This window comes from Oncorhynchus mykiss, chromosome 7 (genome assembly GCF_057628025.1).
Source record: "Oncorhynchus mykiss isolate SJ-2025 chromosome 7, ASM5762802v1, whole genome shotgun sequence".
Lineage (NCBI taxonomy): Eukaryota > Metazoa > Chordata > Actinopteri > Salmoniformes > Salmonidae > Oncorhynchus > Oncorhynchus mykiss.
In genome coordinates, this window is record NC_143028.1 from 20301944 (window position 1) to 20318412 (window position 16469).

At 41.8% G+C, this 16469-nt stretch overlaps 1 protein-coding gene across 1 annotated transcript in view; it reads right to left on the reverse strand.

The window, feature by feature from the left end:
• Positions 1 to 16469, reverse strand: part of abcb6a (ATP binding cassette subfamily B member 6 (LAN blood group) a) — a 43677-nt gene that overhangs the window by 5211 nt on the left and 21997 nt on the right. Inside the window, 14 exon segments of the mRNA XM_036983062.2 lie at positions 1157 to 1269; positions 1661 to 1835; positions 2109 to 2213; positions 2374 to 2431; positions 5487 to 5572; positions 6211 to 6274; positions 6512 to 6588; positions 7356 to 7481; positions 10544 to 10609; positions 10845 to 10954; positions 11205 to 11326; positions 12103 to 12295; positions 14050 to 14142; positions 14384 to 14573. Of these exon segments, the coding sequence (XP_036838957.2) occupies positions 1157 to 1269; positions 1661 to 1835; positions 2109 to 2213; positions 2374 to 2431; positions 5487 to 5572; positions 6211 to 6274; positions 6512 to 6588; positions 7356 to 7481; positions 10544 to 10609; positions 10845 to 10954; positions 11205 to 11326; positions 12103 to 12295; positions 14050 to 14142; positions 14384 to 14573 (1578 nt within the window).

Genomic DNA, 16469 nt, shown 5'->3' on the forward strand with positions numbered 1-16469 from the left:
TTGCATACACAGCTCGAGCAAGACATTCATCAGCATTTCTCTGACTACGTAACCTCTGATTCAGGAGGACCATGAGCTGTTGCTATCGATAAGGTGTTTGATTCATCATTTTCCCCTCAAATAGAAGTAGAGGGACTTTTGTCAGAGGCTGCTTGTTGTGAGCGCTGAGGGAACTTTATGCACTTGGCCAGATGATTCTGCATCTTTGTTGCATTCTTCACATATAATTTGGCACAGTATTTGCAAATGTACACAGCTTTTCCTTCTACATTAGCTGCAGTGAAATGTATCCACACATCAGATAGTGCCCATGGCATTTTCCTATAAAGACTAGAAAAAATATAGTAAAAAAAAATAAAAAATACAATTCCATGTACAGATAAATAGTTAAGCAGTTAGATTAAACAACTCCTTTGTAAGATACATTTTTTTTAAATGAAACATGTTTGGGAACAGGTGAATTAACACTCCTCAGATAGCAGGCTCAAGCAAGCTAAAACCCACATGGTAGCAAAAGCTAACTAGCAGGTATTGTTAACTTAGAAATGATTTAAACACACTTTGCTGTAGGCTACTATTTACTAGTTAACAAAAAATCACGTATGTCATATAAAATATATTCACCCCACCCAGTATTGTAATCAAAACTTACCAGAAAGCATGTAGTCCTTGGCTTAGACAGTGTAGTAGTGTGGGCTCAATAGCATCTCATTAGTGTGCAAGATCTTGAGAATCATCTGCACATGTGATGGAAGAATGCACTGTGCATGTAGAGAGTTGCAATTGCATTGAATTGGGGATAATTTAACCAAAATACCAACTTTTATTAATGAATTTAAGCAAAATTCCCATGGAAAAATTCCAGATATTTACCAGAAAGTTTATTACCCTTTGCAACCATTTGTTCACCTATCAATTTGTGTAAGCTCAGCGAAAACTTCAAGGAGAGGAGGGAGGAAGTGTGTGTTTTTTAAGTATTTGAACGCTCCGGGGTGAAGTTTCACCTTGGTAAAGATCTAGGACCAGCTTCCCCTACACAATCCTAAACCTAACCAAAAATAGAAGAAAAAAATGCAACTGACCCAAGATCATCTTCACCCTATACCTATCTGAACAGGGTCATTGAGCTTCCTGTTGGACCTTCCTGAAAGTTTACCTCATCCAGCAGGATGATCTGAGGGGCCTTGAGGATGGTGCGGGCGATAGCCACCCTCTGCTTCTCCCCCCCGCTCAGCTTCAGACCCCTCTCGCCCACCTGGGTGTCGAATCCTGGGTAGGGGGACAGACAGAGACAACACAGACACAAACGTCACTCACCTCATACAGTAACAATGACAGCCCGACAGCTACTGTGTGAACTCCGCAAAGCTCCCCACTTGTTTGAGGAGATTTAGATGTCAAAATGCTTCGGCAAATGTGGTTGGTAAACTCAAAACACCTACACAAACCCTTAAAACAACAATATTGAAACCCATAAGCCACTTTCAGGTTAACTACAAACATAAATATAATGACAACATACAGCTCTGGTTTCCAGGCACAGATTAAGCCTAGCCCTGGACTCAATAGAGAATCTCCATTGAAATCATTTTTTTATTCTTGGACAAGGCTTAAATTGGTGTCCGGGAAACCATCGAAAGAGAGCGTTTTATTTCCGTACCTTCTGGGAACGTCTGGATCTTCTCGTGAATGTCCGCGGCGATCGCCGCCTCCTCCACTTCGTGGTCGCTGGCAGAGATGCGTCCGTAGCGGATGTTGTTGCGGATGTTGTCGTTGAAGAGGACCGTGTCCTGGGGCACCACGCCGATGTGGGCACGCAGAGACACCTGCTTCACCTGCACCCAGATACCAAGAGGCTCAGAATACACTATATTAATATAAGGTCAAGTTCACTAGGTCACGCAATGAAAAAAACGTTTTCAAACATCCAGATAATGTTTTTTTCTTAATTTGGTGCCTAATGAACACGACCCAGGTGTATCATATTAACAATACTGTATAACTGAAATAGAAGACCAATGTGTAACAAACCTAATGTTATATACAGCATGTGCTAACAAGGCAGTATGTCTGGGAACTATTCTCTTGCAACTGGGCAAATTACTCACCTTAGAGATGTCCTGGCCATCGATGCGGATGCATCCTCCCTGGACGTCGTAGAAACGGAAGAGCAAGCGAAGGATGGTGCTCTTACCACACCCTGACTGGCCAACCTAGGGATGTCAACAAACACAAACTGTTGAGAAGCAAGAAACATCTGTACTACACATGGTCCGGACATAAACCATCACATGACTGATAGAGAGAAATCAAACACTGCTCAAGTGTGCGGAATATCTGGGTAATGATCGGAAGCTTGGAATCCAATCTTACCAATGCAACAGTCTGGCCTGGCTGCACAGTAAATGATACATCCTTAAGGATCTCCTTCCTTAAAAAAAAAACACACACACACAGAAGCACAAAATATACAAATGTTATTTAGATACGTGAAAAATACAAGTTACAAATAATTAAACAGCAACAGTAAAATAACGAGGCTATATAAAAGGGGTACCGGTACAGAGTCAATGTACGGGGACACCGGTTATTTGAGGTAATATGTACATGTAGGTAGAATTAAATCGATGGCTGGAGACTGACAATTCTTAAGGCCTTCCTCTGACACCGTCTGGTATACTTGGCCGTACGCACTACCCTCCGTAGTGCCTTGCGGTCGGAGGCCGAGCAGTTGCCATACCAGGCGGTGATGCAACCATGCTCTCCATGGTGCAGCTGTAGAACTGAGGATCTGAGGACCCATGCCAAATCTTTTCAGTCTCCTGAGGGTGAATAGGCTTTGTCATGCCCTCTTCACAACTGTCTTGGTGTGTTTGGACCATGATAGTTTGTTGGTGATGTGAACACCAAGGAACTTGAAGCTCTCAACCTGTTCCACTACAGCCCCGTCGATGAGAATGGGGGCGTGCTCGGTCCTCCTTTTCCTGTAGTCCACAATCATCTCCTTTTGTCTTGATCACGTTGAGGGAGAGGTTGTTATCCTGGCACCACACAGCCAGGTCTCTGACCTCCTCCCTATAGGCTGTCTCATCATTGTCGGTGATCAAGCCTACCACTGTTGTGTCATTGGCAAACTTAAATGATGGTGTTGAAGTCGTGCCTGGCCGTGCAGTCATAAGTGAACAGGGAGTATAGGAGGAGACTAAGCACGCACCCCTGAGGGGCCCCCGTGTTGAGGATCAGCGTGGCGGATGTGTTGTTACCTACCCTTACCACCTGGGGGCAGCCGGTCAGGAAGTCCAGGATCGAGTTGCAGAGGGAGGTGTTTAGTCCCAGGGTCCTTAGCCTAGTGATGATCTTTGAGGGCACTATGGTGTTGAATGCTGAGCTGTAGTCGATGAATAGCATTCTCACATAGGTGTTCCTTTTCGTCCAGGTGGGAAATGGCAGTGTGGAGCGCAATAGAGATTGCATCATCTGTGGATCTGTTGGGGCGGTATGCAAAGTGGAGTGGGTCTAGGGTTTCTGGGATAATGGTGTTGATGTGAGCCATGACCAGCCTTTCAAAGCACTTCATGGCTACCGACGTGAGTGCTACGGGTTGGTAGTAATTTAGGCAGGTTACCTTAGTGTTCTTGGGCACAGGCACTATGGTGATCTTCTTGAAACATGTTGGTATTACAGGCTCAGTCAGGGACAGGTTGAACATGTCAGTGAAGACACTAGCCAGTTGGTCAGCGCATGCTTGGAGTACACGTCCTGGTAATCTTTTTTGGCCCTGCGGCCTTGTGAATGTTGACCTCTTTAAAGGTCTTACTCACATTGGCTATGGAGAGCGTGATCACAGTCGTCCAGAACAGATGATGCTCTCATGCATGTTTCAGTGTTACTTGCCTCGAAGAGCGCATATAAGTTATTTAACTCGTCTGGTAGGCTTGTGTCACTGGGCAATAACGGGATTTCTTATAAGGCAACAATCGCTTCCGGGTTAGAGTCCCGCTCCTTGAAAGCGGTGGCTCTACCCTTTAGATGTAATCCATGGCTTCTGTTTGAGGTATGTACGTACAGTCACAGTGGGGACGACATAATCAATGCACTTATTGATGAACCCAGTGACTGATGTGGTGTACTGCCATCGGAGGAATCCCGAAACATATTCCAGTCTGTGCTAACAAAACAGTCCTGTAGCTTAGCATCTGCTTCATCTGAGCACTTGTTTTATTGACCGAGTCACTGGTGCTTTAGTTTTTGCTTGTCAGCAGGAATCAGAAGGATATAATTATGGTCAGATTTGCTAAATGGAGGGCGAGGGAGCGCTTTGTACGCACCTCTGTGTGTGGAGTAAAGGTGGTCAGAGGGAAAAACCCTCTGGTTGCACATTTAACATGCTGGTAGAAATGAGGTAAAACAGATTTAAGTTTCCATGCGCCGCCTCTGGATGAGTATTTTCCTGTCTGCTTATGGCCAGCTCATTGAGTGTTGTCTTGGTGCCAGCATCGGTTTGTGGTGGTAAATAGACAGTAAGAAAAATATAGATGACCACATTATTTACCAAGAGATTTTAACAGCTTATCATGAGATACTCTACCTCAGGAGAGCAAAACCTTGAGACTTCCTTAGATTTCATGCACCAGCTGTTGTTTAAAAATATACATAGACAAAATATGCACCAGCTGTTGTTTAAAAATATACATTGATCTATTCTGCCGAAAAAGCGTAAAACCTGCTAGCTGTATGTTATTCATGTCATCGTTCAGCCACGACTTGGATATTACAGTTTAAATATATATTTTTCTCCCCAATTTCATAGTATCCAATTGTTACTGTCTTGTCTCATCGCTACAACGATGAGACGTCGTCCGGGTTAGGGAGAGTTTGGCCGGTAGGGATATCCTTGTCTCATCACGCCCTAGCGACTCCTGTGGCGGGCCGGGCGCCGTGCGCGCTGACCAGGTCGCTAGGTGTACAGTGTTTCCTCCGACACAGTGGTGCGGCTGGCTTCCGGGTTGGTGTTAAGAAGCAGTTTGGTTGGGTTGTGTTTCGAAACACAACACAAGGATATCCCTACCGGCCAAACTCTCCCTAACCTGGACGACGCTAGGCCAATTGTGCTAAGCCCCATGGACCTCCCGGTCGCGGCCGGCTGCGACAGAGCCTGGGCTCGAACCCAGAGTCTCTGGTGGCACAGCTAGCACTGCAGTGCCTTAGACCACTGCGCCACCCGGGAGGCCGATATTACAGTTTTTCATGTCCCATTGGTACGATAAACGTGCTCGTAGTTTGTCTATTTTTTTTATCCAATGATTGATTGTTGGCTCATAGGACCGATTGTAAAGGTAGATTACCCACTCACCGTCGGATCCTTACAAGGCACCCAGACCTACGTCCCCGTTCAAAGGAGAAAGCTGGAACTACCACAACTGGTATAGCCTACACACCAGTCCAAACGAGACCTGAATATACATTTTTTTAATTTTAGGACTTACCCGTCAGTGTAGTTAAAGTATACATTCTCAAACTCCACTTTTCCCAGTTTATAGAGAAGGTTCCCTGCGTTCACCGCATCCTTCACCTGAAGAGAAATCATGATAAAGCACATAAAAACGACAAAGAAATAAATTTCCCATAATGAAATGCAAAGATTAGATTCTGACATAGGGAGAATCTCGATTGGTTTTGCTTACCTCCTGCCTCCTCTCTTCTACCCTCGCCTCATTTGAAAAACGTTGAAAGTAATCAAAGAGGTGGCGAGGAGAAGGAACATGGAAACAAATAAGCTTTTCATGAAATGAGACTCTTTCTCCACTCACGTATCACCCGGAAAATGATGCGTACAGAAAAAATAAATGTGTAAAGTGATTAAAAACTAAATATTCTAGTGGTGCAAGACATTTTATAGATAAAAGGATACGTAGTGCATTGTTTTTAAATGTGTACATGCTCTTCTCCTCCGAGAAAACAAAAGCTGATTCAAAGGGATTTTAAAACACTTCCATGCTACCTGCCACGAGGACACTATTGTGCATCCTCTGTCGAAGTAGGTAATCGAGGATGGGAGAAGACTACCTACTTACGAATTGGCAATTCTCGATCACTTATCGGTTGCCTGTCACAGAGGATGGAGGAGTGGAGGAGAGGACAGGCTTTTCCAATTGAGAATCTCCCATACACACCAAAAAGCTGGTCATTGATAACCAATTTCAAAATTACCTCCTCTTCCTCTGTAAAGAGCTTAAACATGCTCTCCATGTCGATAAAGGAGCTCTGGATCATTCTGTGGAGGATGAGGACGTATGTATTATAAAGAGCACCTGTTGTGTAAACAATGCCTTTCATCGAACTGCGTCAATAGTCTAGCTTAATTTGCTTGTGTCTTTCTTGATCTAGTAAGACATGTGGAAGCAATATGATGGAAACTTATCCAGTCCATTTAGCTGTAAGTGATAGGCATAAGAGACTAGGGAAGGATGACAGGAAGTAGAATTGAAACCCAGCCCATAACACCTCTCACCTGTAGTAGGTTCCAAACCAGTTGAGAGGGGTGTAGAGCTGGATGATGTAGGTGCCGAAGAGGACAAAGTCTCCAACCTGGAGATAGAGTGCATTAGCCTGGTTAAACCAGACTGAACACTTGGCTCACTATTGTTTCACTTCGTTCAGTTTGGTTTAACCAGGCTAAAGTTCACAGCAGCTGACTTGAATGTATACTTCATACACCACATGTATTACTGAGAAAAACATGCAATACCACAACACTGTGTCAAAGGGAAGTTTTTAGCACATGTTCAAACATGCATACAGTAGCAAGGCTGCATGGCCTTGTAGTGATGCAATGTCTGTTTTGCATTTGTATTGATTGCTTTTGTCGGCTGGGCAAGTTACAAATAATTTCCTAATTAGAGTACAATAACGTTTTCTAATCTAATGTAGGACAGAGTTCGAAAAACAACAGAGTGGAGAGAGTTTGAGGTGGGTCAACAGGGCTTTTCACACTTCCGAGCCAAACTAAGCTGCACTGGTCATGTTACACATCCAGACATTTACCCGTAGTTGCTGGAACCGTGCTGATACGGACAATGTGAAAAGAGCCAGGGCAGTTTGTTTTCGGTCGGCTCGATAGTGTGAAAAGGGTAGTAGAATGAGTATCTAGGCCTTTAACGGGGAACTTCAGTATTTCACAACTTCATGTTAAATTGTTTCTCACCCGGGAAAGTGGTTATTTAACAAAAACCAAACATGGATTATAGATTACAGTCCTGGCTCATAGACTATTGTCAAGGTGAGGAACCATCTAACATTAATTTATAAAATACTCAACTTTCCCTTTAAGCTAGTAAGGGCTCCGAGCTCAGTACCTTAAACTTGCCCTCCTGGACAAAGTAGGCACACAGCAGTGACCCGGCCAATAGGCCGGAACCGATGATCAAGTTCTGTGTCTGGTTCAGGAAGGCCAGAGAGGCTTGTGTCTTCCATTCTGAGATCTAGGACGGGAGGGGACAGACAGACAGACAAACAGGCCAGAAATGCAACATTACAATCAAAAGAGTTATAGTCTGGTCCCAGATCTGTTTGTGCTGTCTGTTTGCACTGCTGAACAGACCTAGAACCAGGAAAATAGAGATACAAAACCTAAAGCAATGTCTGCTGGTTGCAGTTCTAAAATCCTAGAACATCATTAATGATGGAAAGCTCTATTTAACTATGCTGAGGTGGTCAAACACATTTCATATATATCTATTCATCATGTTACTGGTCACTGTTACATGTATATATTATCATTTTCCATAAGTATTTAAATATATCTGCTACCAGTCACTTTTTAGCCCTGTTTACATCTACAATGCCTTTTTTTTATTGTGTTACAGCCTGAATTTAAAATGGATTCGATTAGATGTTTTGTCACTGGCCTACACAAAATACCCCATAATGTGGAATTATAATTTGACAATTTTACAAATTAATTAAACATGAAAAGCTGAAATGTCTTGCGTCAATAAGTATTTAACCTCTTTGTTATGGCAAGTCTAAATAAGTTAAGGAGTAAAAATGTGCTTAAAAAGTCACATTAGTTGCATGGACCCACTCTGTGTGCAATAAGTGTTAAACATGATTTTTGAACAACTACCTCATCTCTGTAACCCACACATGCAATTATCTGTAAGGTCCCTCAGTCAAGCAATGAATTTCAAACACAGATTCAACCACAAGAACCAGGGAGATTTTCCAATGCCTTGCAAAGAGGCATTGGAAAATTGGTAGATAAAAACCCCCCGCAAACATCCCTTTGAGCATGGTGAAGTTATTAGCTACACTTTGGATGGTGTATCAATACACCAAGTCACTACAAAAATACAGGCATCCTTCCTAACTCTAGTTGCCGGAGAGGAAGGAAACCCCTCAGGGATTTCACCATGAAGCCAATGATGACTTTAAAACAGTTACATGGCTGTGATAGAAGAAATCTGAGGATGGACAACATTGTAGTTACTCCACAATACTAACCTAATTGACAGAGTGAAAAGAAGGAAGCCTGTACAGAATACAAATATTCTAAAACATGCATCCTGTTTCCAACAAGGCACTAAAGTAATAATGCAAGAAATGTTATCAGAGCAATTAACTGAGTACTGTAACTCTCCATATTTTCAAGCATAGTGGTGGCTGCATCATGTTATGGGTATGCTTGTAATCATTAAGGACTGGAGAGTTTTTCCAGAATGCTTTTTTTTTACAGAACGGAACTAAGCACAGGCAAAATCATTGAGGAAAACCTGGATTAGTCTGCCTTCCACCAGACACTGGGGAGATGAATTCACCTTTCAGCAGGACAATAACCTAAAACACAAAGTCAAATCTACACTGAAGTTGCTTACCAAGAAGACAGTACATGTTCCTGAGTGGCTGAGTTAAAGTTTTGACTTAAATCTACTTTAAAATCTAAGGCAAGACCTGAAAATGGTTGTCTAGCAATGATCAACAACCAATTTGACTGAGCTAAAATAATTTTTATAAGAATAAAAATGGGCAAATGTTGCACAATCCAGGTGTGGAAAGTTCTTAGAGACCTATCCAGAAAGACTCTCAGCTGTAATCACTGCCAAAAGTGCTCCTACAAAGTATTGACTCCTGAGTGTAAATATTCACATACATTTTATATTTCTGTATTTAATTTGAAATACATTTGAAAAAATGTCTCAAGACACATTTCCAATCTGTCATTTTTTTCACTCTGCCAAGGGGTACTGTGTGGAGATGGGTGAGAATTTGTTTTATTTCATCCATGTTGAATTCAGACTTAAAACAAGATGTGGAATAAGACAAGGGGTATGAATACTTTCTGAAGGCACTGTGCATCCATCCCACTGTCACACCTGACACTCTTGCACACACACCACGCACCCACATGCTTCTGCCATCCTGTTTAATATTATTATTTATCCTGCTACCAGTCACTTTCTCCTAATCACTGCCTACATGTGAATATCTACTTCATATACTCCAGTATCCCTGAACATTGTAAATGTACTCTGTATACAGATTCCGCACTTACTTCTTGTGTTATTATAAAACATTTTCTTATCAGTTATACTTTTTTGATATTGAATACTGCACTGCTGGGTAGGGCTTGCAAATAAACACAATGAGTCCCATCATAATGAAGGTGTGATTTAGGACTTTAATTTCTAACTAATTTTATAGTTTGTTTGTTTGAGATACAGACTCCTGGGTTGTAACATTGGATTTGTCTATTTCTTCTGCATCCATAGTCTGTGATTAACGGGGGTTGAGGCGGTATTTGTGAGACAAGAGTGGATCTCGAAGGGGACCAGGGCAGGGTTTTTTAAACAAAAACATCTGTAGAGTCTGAATGGTTTGGAGCTACAAACTATTAAAAGCTATACAGTATAGGAAAGGCTAAGACTCCCACGAACACTCACAGGCCACACAAGTCGTTAGAAGGTAAGGGGTTCTTCTACATAGAAGATCATAGGAAATCCCAGGATAATAAGGTAATAAGCGTACATAGTTGCTGTAACAAACTCCACACAGTTGTCACTGACTAGTTGGATATTCATTTCCCAATGAACAACTTCTGTACTTGCAGTATTCATATAAATACATTTATCAGGTTTTTGCTTTGGCTGACCTTATTTTTTATTATTGACATTTGTCAATAAAACTCATTATTAATGCAACTGTTTATGTCAAATTGTTTTGTGTAGCCCTGGTTGTCCTACTTGTAGCCCTGGTTGTCCTACTTGTAGCCCTGGTTGCCTTACTTGTAGCCCTGGTTGTCCTGATAACAAAAATAAAAAAATAAAAAAATAAAAACTTTGTGAGGTAAAATATGAAAGGCTGGACAGATAAATGAACGTCATATAAATGAAAAGCCGATTTTCGCTGGGGACTTGGGACTGTGCATGTGACAAATAAAATGTGGAACTGGAATTCTCCTTAGTAACCCAAGCAAACGCTCTGGTGTAACTTTACACATATCTATATTTTCAACTCTTCAAAGTTTTACATCTATAGCCTGGATTACCTGATACTTCAGAATAGCGTCCTCAAAACGGTTCACCTCGTAATTCTCAGCGTTGTAGTACTTCACCTGTTAGATAAACATTACAATCACAGCCATGAAGAAACTCTGAAGCTGCAAAAAAAGCAATATGTTTGAGGGAATCTTCATGTGTCCATTTGGCATCAAAACTGACAAACTGGGAGGGACTACCTGGACTTTTTACGTTTTCCATTCAAAAATGTTTTTAAACATTTTCTGTTGCGTGCCCTAATGAACACAATCCAACTATTGAGGTTAAAGGTCAATGACACCATCTCGGTACCGTCTCAAAGTTGAGCAGGGAGTCCACTGCCTTGGACTTTGCGTTGTTGTCCTGGGTGTTCATGTCTCGCCTGTACTTGGTCCTCCATTCCGTGATGATGATGGTAAGAGCTGAAGAGATATATTGATGGACCATTATGAAATACTACATTGGTATTACCAGACCTCAGTCGAATATGTAAAATCCTTTCAAGTAGGTGTGATTGATTCAGCTTGGAGTCAATTTAATTGACGCTTTTGGGACTATTCATTGGTGCAGGTCAAGTCATTTGAAAGTATTTCACATATTTGACTCAGATCGGATGATTGCTACTTTATAGAAATAACTAAGTTAGCTCCGGAAAGGAGGCCTTGTACTCACTGAGGTAGAGGAACATACAGACGAATACGATGAGTCCGAACCAGGCGTTGAAGTAGGTGATGAAGTAGATGATGGAGATGACAATATCTGCGATGGTGGGGAAGATGCTGAATACAATGTAGCTGTGGAGAGAAAGAGCGGGAGGCCAGGTTTACCTCTGAATTAACACACAGACTGTCCAGAGGTCAGGATGACCCTAAAAGACTGAGACGTACTACAGGGAGATCAAAATTGGGTCACAAAATCACACTGGTTGGTAGTGATGGAAGAAATGGAATGTTGACTCAATTTTAAGGTGGAAAGGAGAACAGATTAATCTCTCTTTTTGACAATTGAGTAAACCCCTGAGGAAGTCTCTCAAAGCTTTAAGGATCAGGTAATCACACCAAGATCAAACCAAGATGCTAAATTGTTGCCGCCGTTCCAAAAAATATTTAAAATATATATATATATATATATATATATATATATATATATATATATATATATATATATATATATATATATATATATATAAATAACAGTGCCTTCAGAGAGTATTCATACCCCTTGACTTATTCCACATTTTGATGCGTTATAGCCTGAATTCAAAATTGATTAAATAAGAGTTTTTGGTCTCACCCATCTAAAAACACACACAAAATACCCCATAATGACAAAGTTACAAAAAACTACATTTTTGCTAATTTACAGAAAATGAAATACAGAAATCTTATTTACATACATGCAACCATTTAAAAGATTTTACTGAGTTAAAGTTAATAAGGAAAATAAATTCAATAGGCCAAGACTGGGAATACAGATATGCATCTGTTGGTCACAGGTACCTTAAAAAAAAAATGTAAAAGTGTGGACTGGAAAACCACGCACACACACAATTTATTATTAGGAGACCCACCTGAGCAGGCTGTTGATGGAGGAGGTGCCGCGGTCAATGCTTCGCAGGACGTCCCCGGTGCGTCGCCCCAGGTGCCAGCGCAGAGACAGTGAGTGTAGGTGGCTGAACAGACGCACCTGCACCACCCGGTTGGTGTACTGCTGCACGCGGATCCACAGGAAGGAGCGCAGGTTACTGACGAAGCCGGAAGCACCTAGGGAGAGAGTGAGGTACAGGAAAGTGAAGAGAGAGAGAGAGGGCAGGGGGGTACGAGTGGGGTTGGGGAGAAGGAGAAAGGGGAGAGAAGATAGAGAGTGAGGGAACAAGAGAGATAATTAAAATAACAGTACTCAAGGAATGAATGGGTGTAGCAGAGAAATACAAAATGGAGGTGAAATTCCCACTCACCCAGGGCTCTAAATTAATTTATATATATATATATATATATATATATAAAATGTGTGTGTGTGTATATGTATGTATGTATGTATGTATGTATGTATGTATATATGTATATATGTATATATATATATATATATATATATATATATATATATATATATATATATATATATATATATATATATATATATATATATATATATATATATATATATATATATATATATATATACACATACATACATACACACACACACACACACACATTTATTTTGTAGCATTGGTGTTCCCAATTTAAAAAATTTAGGAGCACCAGAAAATATATATTTTAATTGATTGATATATAGGCTATATTAGGCTTTTATGAATTATAGCTACTTTTGTAGCACATGTTGTGCCTTAGAAACAAATATGTAACACTGTAAATACATTTGTTTATTATAAAAGCTAAAACGTTGATACGTTGAAACGTCATTGAAATTACAGTCATTTGTGGAATATTAGGCTTCAACATTGTGTAAAAGCACAATTTTCCTACTGAGAGAAAAGGGTGTAATTGCAAACAGTAATTAGGGCTGTTTTCTTTCATATACAGGTGTTTCTCAATATCAAGTTACACCCATTGATGCTCGCCATTGGTCCGTGGCCTTTTCTTTCACGTCGGGGACAACAGTAGTTGACAACTGTAGCATTGTAGCCTAACCCTTTTCCTAACTTTAACCTTCTCCCAACCTGCCACGCTATTTCACCTAATCTGCCATGCCAATTCTCCTAACCTGCCACGCTAATTCACCTAACCTGCCACTCTAATTATCCTAACCTGCTATGTAAACAAATCATGTGTTGAGAAACCATCCATCGCATAACACCAGAATTGACAAACGACAATATCAAGGAATGACCACATCAGGAAACACCCTGAATTGTGGTCTGCTATTACACCATATTGTTTGAGATGCATAAGATAAAACATTTTACACTTTCCCTTTAAAAAGTCAGGTTTGTGATAATGACAGGCAAGATATCTCTCATTCATTCATTGCTATATTCATTGATCTCCTGAAGAAGCGATTCCTTTTCCTTTCTTTCTGTGCCCCCAAATGTTTGGATATACTGGTCAAGTTACCAGGTTGTTAGCTAGCTAGCCAGTGCAGTAATATGACTGAACAAAGTGTCAACAAATGGTTTGCGAATAGTTTTCGAACAGCCCACAACATGGTTTATGAATGTAAAATGTGGCCCCAGCTATCCGCTATAGGAAGATAAAAATGTTGCGGCGGTAATACGGGTCAGATCTTTTGATCTGGGCGAGAAGCAAGCCGAGAAGCAAGCCAAGAAGCAAGCCGCTTTCGCTGTAGTAATGGTGCAACAATGGCGCTAACGAATCCGCACTAGCTTGTTTCTCTAAGGCACTCGGAAACAACAGTACAGCTAAGTCTTATCATTACAACGATTATCTGGGAAATGTTTTCTTACTTGCACAGTGCTCCCAAAACAAAACCTAGCCGCAAAGCAAAGCAAAATATTATTGACCAAATTGGTCGCACTTTAGAGCTCTGCACTCACCTGCCCCTCCACCTTGCAGGAACTTGAGCAAGACGTAGACACACACAGTGGTGGCCAAGGTCTTCCAGCTGCTTCCATCAGTCAGCTCATTCACTGTGACAGAAAGAGGGTTGACAAACCCAGGTCATCTTTTCTGCAGTTTTTCTGGGTAGATTATCAAGTCAGCCTCAATGATAACACAAAATACTTCTGAGAATGTGCAGTGCAGCACCAATAAAGACAACCTGCAACGCAACCAATAAGGTTGTGACAGCAACAAGTAGGAATTTAAAAAGGCATCCAGATAAAAGCTGGATATAGGGGAGATGTTACGAAACGAGGGATGCTCTCTCACCAATGTTCTTGTAGTAGATGGGCACAAAGACATTGATGACCCTCTCCAGACCCAGCAGGCACAGGCAGAGGAGCACCAGGCCCTGTAACAGCATGCTGCCTCTGGGCCACATGTAGGGCACCAGCAGACGCACCTTCTGCCCAAAGTCATGCCAGGTAGACTGGGATTCCTCTGCCCCATCCAACAGGAGCTGGGGTACAGATAGAGATATTAGGGGTTATTATGAACTTAATAAATACAGACAGGGACAATAAACAACAACAAAAAGGGTTGTGGCCAGGGACTTTAATGCAGGCAAACTTAAATCGGTTTGACCTAATTTCTACCAGCATGTCACATGTGCAACCAGAGAGAAAAAATACTTCTATCCTCTTGATTCCTGCATACAAGCAAAAACTAAAGCAGGAAGTACCTGTGACTTGCTCAATACTGAAGTGGTCAGATGAAGCGGATGCTAAGCTACAGGACTGTTTTGTTAGTGCAGATTCATCCAATGGCCTTGAGGAATATACCACCTCAGTCATCGGCTTCATCAATAAGGACATAGATGATGTCGTCCCCACAGTGACCGTACGTACATTTCCCATGGAGCTGCTATTTTCAAGGAGCGGGACACTAATCCAGACGCTTATATAAGAAATCCTGATATGCCCTCAGACGAACCATCAAACAGGCAAAGCGTCAATACAGGATTAAGATAGAATCCTACTACACCGGATTCTTACGCTCATCGGATGTGGCAGGGCTTGCAACCTACTACGGATTACAAAAGGGAAACCCATCCGTGAGCTGCCCAATGACGCGAGCCTACCATACAGGCTAAATGCCTTTTATGCTCGCTTCGAGGCAAGCAACACTGAAGCATGCAGGAGAGCACCAGCTGTTCCGGAGGACTGCGTGATCACGCTCTCCGTGGCCGATGTGAGCAAGACCTTTAAACAGGTCAACATTCACAAGGCCGCGGCCCCAGACAGATTACCAGGAAGTGTACTCAGAGCATGTGTGAACTAACTGGCAAGTGTCTTCATGGCCAAGCATGACTCCAACACCATCATTAAGTTTGATGTGGACACAACAGTGGTAGACCTGATCACTGACGAGACAGCCTATAGGAAGGTCAGAGACCTGGCAGTGTGGTGCCAGGACAACAACCTCTCCCTCAACGTGAGCAAGACAAAGGAGCTGATCTTGGACTACAGGAAAAGGAGGGGCGAACACGCCCCCATTCACATTGACGTAGCTGTGGTGGAGCGGGTCTAGAGATTCAAGTTCCTTGGTGTCCACATCACCAACAAACTATCACGGTCCAAACACACCAAGACAGTTGCGAAGAATGCATGACAACGCCTATTCCTCCTCAGGAGGCTGAAAAGATTGGTGGGTTCCCAGATCCTCAAAACATTCTACAGCTACACCATTGAGAGCATCCTGACATCCAGAACCTCTATACCTTTCTTTACACTGCGGCTTCTCACTGTTTATTATCTATGCAGTCACTTTACCCCTACCTACAGTTGAAGTCGTAAATTTACATACACCATAGCCAAATACATTTAAACTCAGTTTTTCACAATTCCTGACATTTAATCCCAGTACAAATTCAGTCTTATGTCAGTTAGGATCACCACTTTATTTTAAGAATGTGAAATGCCAGAATAATAGTAGAGAGAATGATTTATTTCTGCTTATATTTCTTTCAACACATTCCCAGTGGGTCAGAAGTTGACGTACACTCAATTTGTATTTGGTAGCATTGCCTTTAAATTGTTTAACTTGGGTCAAACATTTCGGGAAGCCTTCCACAAGCTTCTCACAATAAGTTGGGTGAATTTTGGCCCATTTCTCCTGACAGAGCTGGTGTAACTGAGTCAGGTTTCTAGGCCTCCTTGCTCGCACACGCTTTTTCAGTCCTGCCCACAAATTTTCTGTAGGGTTGAGGTCAGGGATTTGTGAATGCCACCTTGACTTTGTTGTCCTTAAGCCAGAACTTTGGAAGTATGCTTGGGGTCATTGTTCATTTGGAAGACCCATTTGCGACCAAGCTTTAACTTCCTGACTGATGTCTTGAGATGTTGCTTCAATATAT